Source organism: Monodon monoceros, unplaced genomic scaffold (assembly GCF_005190385.1).
Source record: "Monodon monoceros isolate NGI ecotype Baffin Bay Population unplaced genomic scaffold, NGI_Narwhal_1 Super_Scaffold_14, whole genome shotgun sequence".
NCBI lineage: Eukaryota > Metazoa > Chordata > Mammalia > Artiodactyla > Monodontidae > Monodon > Monodon monoceros.
Genome location: NW_021703770.1, coordinates 34,410,559 through 34,422,842, shown reverse-complemented (window position 1 = coordinate 34,422,842; position 12,284 = coordinate 34,410,559). Strand labels below are relative to the sequence as shown.

Sequence of the window (12,284 nt, the reverse complement as noted above, 5' to 3'; positions counted from 1 at the left end):
AGATGTAACATTATAATAAGTTTGAACAATTTGGATTATGTATATGTTTTAGTTCTTATCATTAAAAGAATCCCCACAGTATACATCATTTTTTAGAAAGTTTATTTTTTACACTTGTTATGTATGTCAGGCTACCATGTCGATTCTGTATGCATTGCTCAGGTTGTTTTAATTTGATTAAATAATTTATTTCCAAAATAGTGGAAATTTGGAATATATTGTGATTTTGGAAATTTTGGCACAATTTAAATTTGTTTCTCAGGACATGTATGTATAAATCTGTGTACGGCGGCATATTAAACTAATTATCTCACATTGTTGGAAGCATTTTTCAACATAGCATCAATATCTAACACGGGGACTTCCCTGGTGGTCCAGTGGCTAAGCCTCTGTACTCCCAATGCAGGTTTGATTGCTGGTCAGGGAACTAGATCTCACATGCTGCAACTAAGAATTCATACGCTGCAACTAAAAGATATCACATGCTGCAATGAAGATCCCGAGTGCCACAATGAAGATCCCGCATGCCGCAACTAAGACCCAGCACAGCCAAATAAATTAAATAAATAAATAAATATTTTTAAAAAATCTAACATAAAGTGTTAAACACTGACCCTTCATTGTTTGACCTTAAAACCATAATTAATATAGGAGAATATGCTGTCAGTGTGCCACTTTAGCTTGTGCACTTTAACATCACTAATGCAGTTATATATTTTAAAACATAAATGTAATAACATCTGAGACAATATACACTTCTATTTCAGAAGTTAAAAATGTTGTGATCTTAAATCAACAATGAACTGCTTAACCATATACGTGCTTAAATTAAGCTACAAGATAAAATTCTAAAACTAAAAAATCTCATACTTCATGAACCAACATACTTTTTTTTTTTGCAAAATTTTACTTATATTTCTCTTCACTGAGTTCATCAATTTGTCCATGCACAGAAATATTGAAGGGAAGATGAGTAAGTGTACTTAATTTGTAAGACTGGCAAATTATTTATCATATCAAGGAATTCCAGACCTGTTACATATCATGCTCTCACTAAGGAATATATTAACCCCAAGAGAAGGTTATTACTTTATTCTTAGTTATCTTTTATAAAATATGATCTCTTTGTTATTTTAAGTTGCGAGACTATCCAAACATTTTTCAAGCAAACAAATTTTAGTTTTTATTAGATAATACCTTTGTATGCCAAATATTTTATAGAAAATTAAAGGTTATATTTTGTATTTTCTTAAAAATAATTTAAGTATGGTAGGCTATTTGGGCAGTTTACTAACCAGGTACAGAATATTACCTTGTACAAGAGTCACCTAAGACTAATAGGCTTTAACTTACATTGCTTTTGAATTAAAAACTCATGATGTATTCAATTTTTTATTTGGTCTTGCTTAGTCTTACTTTAACTCTGTTAGGGCCTGGCAACCTAAGTAACTACACTGGGCATAGGGGAACATAAAAATTTCACTTGAAATCATAATTTAGGTAATAAGTTGAAGTATGATAAAAGTAAGGAATAACACTCTGATTTTTAAGTCTCCTGAATTTTCTTCATTACTACATGTTATAAACATGTTCTCCTTTAATGTTTATCTAGAGATGTAATCTGAACATTTAAAATATTCTTTTCTTAAATTTCAGTATGTGAAGTAGGGACAAATTCACATAGATATAGCTGTTTGTGGTTTTTTTATTTTTTAAACTAAGAGCAATAAAATGCTAGTCCGTTCTAAGGCCTTAGCTGGTGTTAACAAAATGTAATGAACTGCAAAAAAAGGAGGATTTTCTCACCTTTTTTTGCCAGCACATTTTCTAACTCAATCATGTTTCTTGGAAAGAACTGTGGAAAGGCAGATACGTTTTCATTTCATGTCACTGTGCTCTTTTGATCAAATTTATAGCAAGAAACAATACCTTTTCAAGTGTTTGTTGTATTCTTTAGTGAAAGTAACTCATAAAGACATAAGTATGGGGCATTTTCTTTTTTTTGGCTTGCCTGTGTATTCTGGTAAAGATATTAGATGTTTGAGGATACATTTACTCTCAAATTTAGTCTGATCCAAATATTTTGATTTTGCTTTTCTTTTCTAGCTTGAAGTACAATCTTGTTGTGTGTTCATCCCAAGTGATAGCTTGCCTTCCCCAAGTACAATTGTATCTGGTGACATTCCTGGAACAGTAAGAAGTTGGTACCATGGACAAACCAGCATGCCAGGAACACTTGTCCTCTGTTTGCCTCAAATAAAGATTGTTAGTGCTGGCCACAAGTATATGGAACCTCTGCAGGAGATTCCTTTTGTCATCCCACGACCCATCCTTGAAGAAGGTACTTTTTTAAAAAAGTCTTCCTATGGTTATTTTACTATGTTTATTATATTTTATACTGATATTTTTAGTTTTACTGCTTTTTTTTTTTTAATGCCAGTGCATTTCTGAATCAGTCTTCTCATTGAAAGAACTGCATGGAAATGAACTAAGTGATTTACAAAGTGGATCTACAAAGAGAGATATACAAAGTGAATGAACTAAATGATGATGTTTATTGATAGCCACACCTTTTATATATATGGAGACTATATATATGTATATATGGAGACTATCTACAAAAGATCATATAGAATACAGTATAATCACTGAAATGCTAAGCATAGATAAAATTAACTTGAGAAGGATGTTGGTTTCAGATGTTTGCATTAGGCTGAACTAAGAATTATAAGTAGGTTGATTTTAATTTAAGCCACTTGACTTATGAATGGATGCTTCATAAATACATAATCAAATGAATACATTATTTACAGCAAGCATGCTATATTTCTAGATTACTCATTTATTTAAATAAAGTAGATAATTGTGTGATGATTGGAGCCATGGATCTTTCTTCAGTAAATACTTGATTTCTGATGTTGCAGTGTTTTCAGTTGTAGGTTCATACCCTTTTGAACTTTGATGTATTCATTTCAAACTGTGTGAACCTGGAGAAGTTTTGAGTCACAAAGTAAATAATGTGGATCTATATTTTAATAACAAGCCTGAAATTTTTTGACAGTGCTAAATAGGTCAACACCTTGTTCATATTATTAGGATGTAAGTGTCTGAATCCTGATATCGTTCAGATTACCACAGTACTGTTATTGAAAAGCAGGTACAGTCTGCAATTTTTGATTTTGACTTAATGTCGATTTCTCTCTCCTTTTCTCTATTGAAATTTCCATTGAAATCTAGTTTTCGTAGGTTTATCAAAAGTAAGCGTGATTTTACTGGCAGAAATTAATGTTGGTACTTAATGATATGAATACCATTATCATAAAATCATGGAATTGTGAGAGTTAGAAGGAACTTCTTTAGAGTTCTTCTTAAGTGCTCTTTGGTCTTGATAATTTCTCTAGCATATTGGACATAGCCATTCTTTGTTATTTGTTTTTGGTTATAGGGAATTCCTTATTATCACAATAGCTATTACATGTCATATCAAAGATATGCTAGAGTGAAGTGAGCTCATAAAGCTCATAAAGTGAGCTGGGAGTGCTTCCTCCTTTTTTTTTAAATTTTAACTCTGGAATAATTTTTGTAAGATTAAATGATTTGTACCTTGATTTTTTGTTAAAACTCATTGATAAAATTCACATATTGTAAAATTCTTCCGTTTAAAGTATACAGTTAGATGATTTTTAGTGTATTTACAATTTTTATGCAACCATCACTATAAAATTTTAGAATAGTTTTATCACCCTAAAAAGAATTGGTATATCATTAGCACCTACTCCTCTTTCTCCCTTCCCCCCAGACCCTACGAACCACTTGTCTTTCTATCCCTATGAATTTGCTTCTTCTAGACATTTCATATGAATGAAATAACAAAATTTGTGGTCTTTTGTGACTGGCTTCTTTCACTTACCATTATAAGTGGTAAGTGAAAGAAGCCATCTTTCACTTCTTTCATAGAACCATTGTTATAGTATGTATGTCTTCATTCCTTTCTATGGCTGAATAATAATTCATTTTATGGATATACCACATTTTATTTATTCATTGATTACTTGATGGATATTTGGGTTGTTTCCACTTTTTGGCTATTATCAATAATGCTGCTATGATCATTCTTGTACACTGTTTTGCATGGACATATGTTTTAATTTCTATTAGATATATATAGTAGAATTGTTGGGTCATTTGGTAACTCTGTGCTTAGCTTTTGAGGAATTGACAGACTGTTTTTCAAAATATCTGTGCCATTTTACAATCCCACATCAATGAATGAAGGTTCTAATTTATTCACGTATTTTTATGTGCAAGTATAGTTGATTTACAATATTAATTTATGCATATCTGTGTCACCACTTATTATTGTTGTCTTGTTATTGTCTTATTGGTTCTAGCCTTCTCAGTGGGTGGGAAGTGGTATCTAGTGGTGTTGATTTTCATTTCCGTAATGTCTAATGATTTTGAGCATCTTTTCATGTGCTCAGTGGCCATTTGTAGATCTTGTTCTGTATTTTCTTCTTCTATTCAAATCCTTTCTTTTTTAAAATATTTTTAAATTTATTTTGGCTGCACTGGGTCTTAGTTGCGGCATGTGGGATCTTCGTTGTGGCATGTGGGATTTTCAGTTGTGGCATGCAGGCTTCTTACTTGCGGCATGCAGACTCTTTAGTGGCAGCATGTGAACTCTTAGTTGTGGCATGTGGGCTTCTTAGTTGCAGCATGTATGCAGGATCTAGTTCCCCGACCAGGGATCAAACCCGGGCCCCCTGCATTGGGAGCACGGAGTCTTACCCACTGGACCACCAGGGAAGTCCCTTTTCAAATCCTTTGCCCAATTTTTAGTTGGGTTATTTGTCTCTTTATTGTTGAGTTGTAAGAGTTCCTTATATATTCTGATATTAGACACTTATTAGATATGTGATTTGCAAATATTTTCTCCCATTTCTCCCATCCTCCATTTCTCCTGTTATCTGTTCACTATCTTGTTTGAATTTATTTAGTTGTTTAAATAACAGTTTTTTTCCTTTATACTGTAATATATGTTATTTTAATTCCTTTTTTCTCCTGCTGTATTGGAAAGTATTCCTTAACTGTTTTTCTTTCAATCTTAGAAATTAACACCCTTTCCTCAAAGTCAACTCTGGTCCTAGAAATATTAAGCTGCATATTTAATTTATTAAATTATGCATTAAATCAAGTTATTTACTCTGCTCCTGAACAACACACAGGTCTTAAAATACTTTAATTCAATCATGCTCTCTGGATTAATGGTTTATCACTTAAAAAAATAATTGCTTATATTTATTGCATATATATAATCAGGGCAGGGTTTGGAAAATTTATTTAGTAAGGAGCCAGATAGTAAATATTTTCAATTTTACCAGTTATGTGGTCTTGTTGCAACTACTCAACTCTGCTTTGCAGTGCAGAAGCAGCCGTAGGCAATATGGCCATGAACTGACATGACTGTGTTTCTTTGAAACTTTATTTACAAAATCTGATAGCCAGATTTGGTCATGGGCCATGTTTGTGGACTCCTATACTAGTGCCTTACTAGACATTCCTTCTTACAATTCAGTCCTTTATTCTATCTCAGACCATTTTCCTTTTGCCTTTTAGTGATGATATGTTGTTAGCAAACTTAATTTTGTTTGTTTGAAAATGTCTATTTTGCCCTCCTTTTTGAAAGATATATTGTTGGATATATAATTTCTTTGTTGGTAATTATTTTTGTCTGACCCATTAAAAATTCCGTTGTGCTGACTCTTGCTTTTCATTGTCCTATTGACAATGAAAATATTTATCTGCAATGTCCACTTGCAGTTTATGTTTCTTTGAAGGTATTTTGTCCTTCCTCTCTGGCAGCTTTCAGAATTTTTTAAATCTTTGTGTTTTAAAGTTTTAGTGTTGGTGCCTTTTATGAGTTCTGCAAGTTTTCTGGCATAATCTCTTCAGATACTGCCTGTGCCTTATTCTTTCTTACATATATTTTAGAATTTTTCACATTTTTACTGTATTATTCTTGTCTCTTCTTTGTACTTTTATATTTTTTCTCTTTGACTTGCTGACCTGCATTCTCAGTAATTTCTTTAATCTGATCCTCCATTTCATTAATTTTTTAAAGCTGGGTCTAATATGCTGTTAAACAGTTATTCATTCAATTTTTTTTTTTATTATGGCAATAGATTTTTTTTTAACATCTTTATTGGGGTATAATTGCTTTACAATGGTGTGTTAGTTTCTGCTTTATAACAAAGTGAATCAGTTATACATATACATATGTTCCCATATGTCTTCCCTCTTGCATCTCCCTCCCTCCCACCCTCCCTATCCCACCCCTCCAGGCTGCCACAAAGCACCAAGCCAATATCCCTGTGCCATGCGGCTGCTGCCCACTAGCTATCTACTTTACTACGTTTGTTAGTGTGTATATGTCCATGACTCTCTCTCACCCTGTCACAGCTCACCCTTCCCCCTCCCCATATCCTCAAGTCCATTCTCCAGTAGGCCTGCGTCTTTATTCCCGTCTTAGCCCTAGGTTCTTCATGACATTTTTTTTTCTTAAATTCCATATATATGTGTTATCATACGGTATTTGTCTTTTTCTTTCTGACTTACTTCACTCTGTATGACAGACTCTAGGTCTATCCATCTCATTACAAATAGCTCAATTTCGTTTCTTTTTAAGGCTGAGTAATATTCCATTGTATATATGTGCCACATCTTCTTTATCCATTCATCCGATGATGGGCACTTAGGTTGTTTCCATCTCCGGGCTATTGTAAATACAGCTGCAATGAACATTTTGGTACATGACTCTTTTTGAATTTTGGTTTTCTCAGGGTATATGCCCAGTAGTGGGATTGCTGGGTCATATGGTAATTCTACTTGTAGTTTTTTAAGGAACCTCCATACTGTTCTCCATAGTGGCTGAACCAATTCACATTCCCACCAGCAGTGCAAGAGTGTTCCCTTTTCTCCACACCCTCTCCAGCATTTATTGTTTCTAGATTTTTTGATGATGGCCATTCTGACTGGTGTGAGATGATATCTCATTGTAGTTTTGATTTGCATTTCTCTAATGATTAATGATGTTGAGCATTCTTTCATGTGTTTGTTGGCATTCTGTATATCTTCTTTGGAGAAATGTCTATTTAGGTCTTCTGCCCATTTTTGGATTGGGTTGTTTGTTTTTTTGTTATTGAGCTGCATGAGCTGCTTATAAATTTTGGAGATTAATCCTTTGTCAGTTGCTTCATTTGCAAATATTTTCTCCCATTCTGAGGGTTGTCTTTTGGTCTTGTTTATGTTTTCCTTTGCTTTGCAAAAGCTTTTACGTTTCATTAGGTCCCATTTGTTTATTGTTGTTTTTTTTCCATTACTCTAGGAGGTGGGTCAGAAAGGATCTTGCTGTGATTTATGTCATAGAGTGTTCTGCCTATGTTTTCCTCTAAGAGTTTGATAGTTTCTGGCCTTACATTTAGGTCTTTAATCCATTTTGAGCTTATTTTTGTGTATGGTGTTAGGGAGTGATCTAATCTCATACTTTTACATGTACCTGTCCAGTTTTCCCAGCACCACTTATTGAAGAGGCTGTCCTTTCTCCACTGTACATTCCTGCCACCTCTATCAAAGATAAGGTGCCCATATGTGCGTGGGTTTATCTCTGGGCTTTCTATCCTGTTGCATTGATCTATCTTTCTGTTTTTGTGCCAGTACCATACTGTCTTGATTACTGTAGCTTTGTAGTATAGTCTGAAGTCAGGGAGCGCGATTCCTCCAGCTCCTTTTTTTGTTCTCAAGATTGCTTTGGCTATTCGGGGTCTTTTGTGTTTCCATACAAATTGCGAAATTTTTTGTGTCTAGTTCTGTGAAAAATGCCAGTGGTAGTTTGATAGGCATTGCATTGAATCTATAGATTGCTTTGGGTAGTAGAGTCATTTTCACAATGTTGATTCTTCCAATCCAAGAACATGGTATATCTCTCCATCTATTTGTATCATCTTTAATTTCTTTCATCAGTGTCTTATAATTTTCTGCATACAGGTCTTTTGTCTCCTTAGGTAGGTTTATTCCTAGATATTTTATTCTTTTTGTTGCAGTGGTAAATGGGAGTGTTTTCTTGATTTCACTTTCAGATTTTTCATCATTAGTGTATAGGAATGCCAGAGATTTCTGTGCATTAATTTTGTATCCTGCTACTTTACCAAATTCATTGATTAGCTCTAGTAGTTTTCTGGTAGTATCTTTAGGGTTCTCTATGTATAGTATCATGTCATCTGCAAACAGTGACAGCTTTACTTCTTCTTTTCCGATTTGGATTCCTTTTATTTCCTTTTCTTCTCTGATTGCTGTGGCTAAAACTTCCAAAACTATGTTGAATAAGAGTGGTGAGAGTGGGCAACCTTGTCTTGTTCCTGATCTTAGTGGAAATGCTTTCAGTTTTTCACCATTGAGGACGATGTTTGCTGTGGGCTTGTCATATATGGCCTTTATTATGTTGAGGCAAGTTCCCTGTATGCCTACTTTCTGCAGGGTTTTTACCATAAATGGGTGTTGAATTTTGTCGAAAGTTTTCTCTGCATCTATTGAGATGATCATATGGTTTTTCTCCTTCAATTTGTTAATATGGTTTATCACATTGTTAGATTTGCGTATATTGAAGAATCCTTGGATTCCTGGAATAAACCCCACTTGATCATGGTGTATGATCCTTTTAATGTGCTGTTGGATTCTGTTTGCTAGTATTTTGTTGAGGATTTTTGCATCTATGTTCATCAGTGATATTGGCCTGTAGTTTTCTTTCTTTGTCACAACCTTGTCTGCTTTTGGTATCAAGGTGATGGTGGCCTCGTAGAAGGAATTTGGGAGTGTTCCTCCCTCTGCTATATTTTGGAAGAGTTTGAGAAGGATAGGTGTTAGCTCTTCTCTAAATGTTTGATAGAATTCGCCTGTGAAGCCATCTGGTCCTGGGCTTTTGTTTGTTGGAAGATTTTTAATCACAGTTTCAATTTCAGTGCTTGTGATTGGTCTGTTCATATTTTCTATTTCTTCCTGATTCAGTCTTGGCAGGTTGTGCATTTCTAAGAATTTGTGCATTTCTTCCAGATTGTCTATTTTATTGGCATAGAGTTGCTTGTAGTAATCTCTCATGATCTTTTGTATTTCTGCAGTGTCAGTTGTTACTTCTCCTTTTTCATTTCTAATTCTATTGATTTGAGTCTTCTCCCTTTTTTTCTTGATGAGTCTGGCTAGTGGTTTATCTATTTTGTTTATCTTCTCAAAGAACCAGCTTTTAGTTTTATTGATCTTTGCTATCGTTTCCTTCATTTCTTTTTCATTTATTTCTGATCTGATTTTTTTGATTTCTTTCCTTCTGCTAGCTTTGGGGTTTTTTTGTTCTTCTTTCTCTAATTGCTTGAGGTGCAAGGTTAGGTTGTTTATTCGAGATGTTTCCTGCTTCTTAAGGTGGGCTTGTATTGCTATAAACTTCCCCCTTAGAACTGCTTTTGCTGCATCCCATAGGTTTTGGGTCGTTGTGTCTCCATTGTCATTTGTTTCTAGGTATTTTTTTATTTCCTCTTTGATTCCTTCAGTGATCACTTCGTTATTAAGTAGTGTATTGTTTAGCCTCCATGTGTTTGTATTTTTTACAGATCTTTTCCTGTAATTGATATCTAGTCTCATGGCATTGTGGTCAGAAAAGATACTTGATACAATTTCAATTTTCTTAAATTTACCAAGGCTTGATTTGTGACCCAAGATATGATCTATCCTGGAGAATGTTCCATGGGCACTTGAGAAAAATGTGTATTCTGTTGTTTTTGGATGGAGTGTCCTATAAATATCAATTAAGTCCATCTTGTTCAATGTATTATTTAAAGCTTGTGTTTCCTTATTTATTTTCATTTTGGATGATCTGTCCATGGGTGAAAGTGGGGTGTTAAAGTCCCCTACTATGAATGTGTTACTGTTGATTTCCCCTTTTATGGCTGTTAGCATTTGCCTTATGTATTGAGGTGCTCCTATGTTGGGTGCATAAATATTTACAATTGTTATATCTTCTTCTTGGATCGATCCCTTGATCATTATGTAGTGTCCTTGTCTCTTTTAATAGTCCTTATTTTAAAGTCTATTTTGTCTGATATGAGAATTGCTACTCCAGCTTTCTTTTGGTTTCCATTTGCATGGAATATCTTTTTCCATCCCTTCACTTTCAGTCTGTATGTGTCTCTAGGTCTGAAGTGGGTTTCTTGTAGACAGCAAATATAAGGGTCTTGTTTTTGTATCCATTCAGCCAAGCTGTGTCTTTTGGTGGGAGCATTTAGTCCATTTACATTTAAGGTAATTATCGATATGTATGTTCCTATTCCCATTTTCTAAATTGTTTTGGGTTCGTTATTATAGGTCTTTTCCTTCTCTTGTGTTTCTTGTCTAGAGAAGTTCCTTTAGCATTTGTTGTAAAGCTGGTTTGGTGGTGGTGAACTCTCTCAGCTTTTGCTTGTCTGTAAAGGTTTTAATTTCTCCATCAAATCTGAATGAGATCCTTGCTGGGTAGAGTAGTCTTGGTTGCAGGTTTTTCTCCTTTATCACTTTCAGTATGTCCTGCCACTCCCTTCTGGCTTGTAGGGTTTCTGCTGAGAGATCAGCTGTTAACCTTATGGGGATTCCCTTGTGTGTTATTTGTTGTTTTTCCCTTGCTGCTTTTAATATGCTTTCTTTGTATTTAATTTTTGACAGTTTGATTAATATGTGTCTTGGCATATTTCTCCTTGTATTTATCCTGTATGGGACTCTCTGTGCTTCCTGGACTTGATTAACTATTTCCTTTCCCATATTAGGGAAGTTTTCAACTATAATCTCTTCAAATATTTTCTCAGTCCCTTTCTTTTTCTCTTCTTCTTCTGGAACCCCTATAATTCGAATGTTGGTGCGTTTAATGTTGTCCCAGAGGTCTCTGAGACGGTCCTCAGTTCTTTTCATTCTTTTTTCTTTATTCTGCTCTGCAGTAGTTATTTCCACTATTTTATCTTCCAGGTCACTTATCCGTTCTTCTGCCTCAGTTATTCTGCTATTGATCCCATCTAGAGTACTTTTAATTTCATTTATTGTGTTGTTCATCGTTGCTTGTTTCATCTTTATTTCTTCTAGGTCTTTGTTAACTGTTTCTTGCATTTTGTCCATTCTGTTTCCAAGATTTCGGATCATCCTTACTATCATTATTCTGAATTCTTTTTCAGGTAGACTGCCTATTTCCTCTTCATTTGTTAGGTCTGGTGCATTTTTATCTTGCTCCTTTATCTGCTGTGTGTTTTTCTGTCTTCTCATTTTGCTTATCTTACTGTGTTTGGGGTCTCCTTTTTGCCTGCTGCAGGGTCGTAGTACCCACTGTTTTTGATGTCTGTCTCCAGTGGCTAAGGTTGGTTCAGTGGGTTGTGTAGGCTTCCTGGTAGAAGGGACTAGTGCCTGTGTTGTGGTGGGTGAGGCTGGATCTTGTCTCTCTAGTGGGCAGGTTCACGTCTGGTGGTGTGTTTTGGGGTGTCTGTGGCCTTATTATGATTTTAGGCAGCCTCTCTGCTAATGGGTGGGGTTGTGTTCCTGTTTTGCTAGTTGTTTGGCATAGGTTGTCCAGCACTGTGGCTTGCTGGTCGTTGAGTGAAGCTGGGTGCTGGTGTTAAGATGGAGGTCTCTGGGAGATTTTTGCCGTTTAATATTATGTGGAGCTGGGAGGTCTCTTGTTGACCAGTGTCCTGAAGTTGGCTCTCCTACCTCAGAGGCAGAGCCCTGACTCCTGGCTGGAGCACCAAGAGCCTTTTATCCACACGGCTCAGAATAAAAGGGAGAAAAAGTAGAGAGAATTAGTAGAAGTATGAGGAAAGAAAGAAGGAAAGGAGGGAAGGAAGGAAGGAAGAGAGAAGCAAAGAAGGAAAGAAGGAAACAAAGGAGGGAGGGAGGGAGGGAGAAAGGAAGGAAGGAAGGAAGGAGGGAAAGAAGGAAAAAAGACAGAAAGAAGATACAGTAAAAATAAAGTATAATAAAGTTATTGAATTAAAAAATACTTATTTAAAAAAAAAAGGGACGGATAGAACCTTAGGACAAATGTTGGAAGCAAAGCTATACAGAGAAAATCTTTCACAGAAGCGTACACATACACCCTCAGAAGAAGAGGTAAAGGGGGAAAAATCATAAATCTTGCTCTCAGAGACCACCTCCTCAATTTGGGGTGATTCGTTGTCTAAAGGAGGGAAGGAAGGAAAGAAAGCAAGAAAGAAAGAAGGAAAGAAGGT

The 12,284-nt window shown here is 35.1% G+C and overlaps 1 protein-coding gene across 5 annotated transcripts in view; it reads left to right on the top strand.

The window, feature by feature from the left end:
* The window catches only part of VPS13B (vacuolar protein sorting 13 homolog B), a 778,183-nt gene that overhangs the window by 348,466 nt on the left and 417,433 nt on the right, over nt 1-12,284 (top strand). For all 5 annotated transcript variants that reach the window (XM_029222782.1, XM_029222780.1, XM_029222779.1 and 2 more), the window contains one exon: nt 2,107-2,341. In XM_029222782.1, coding sequence (XP_029078615.1) covers nt 2,107-2,341 — 235 coding nt within the window. The remainder of the gene's footprint in view (nt 1-2,106; nt 2,342-12,284) is intronic.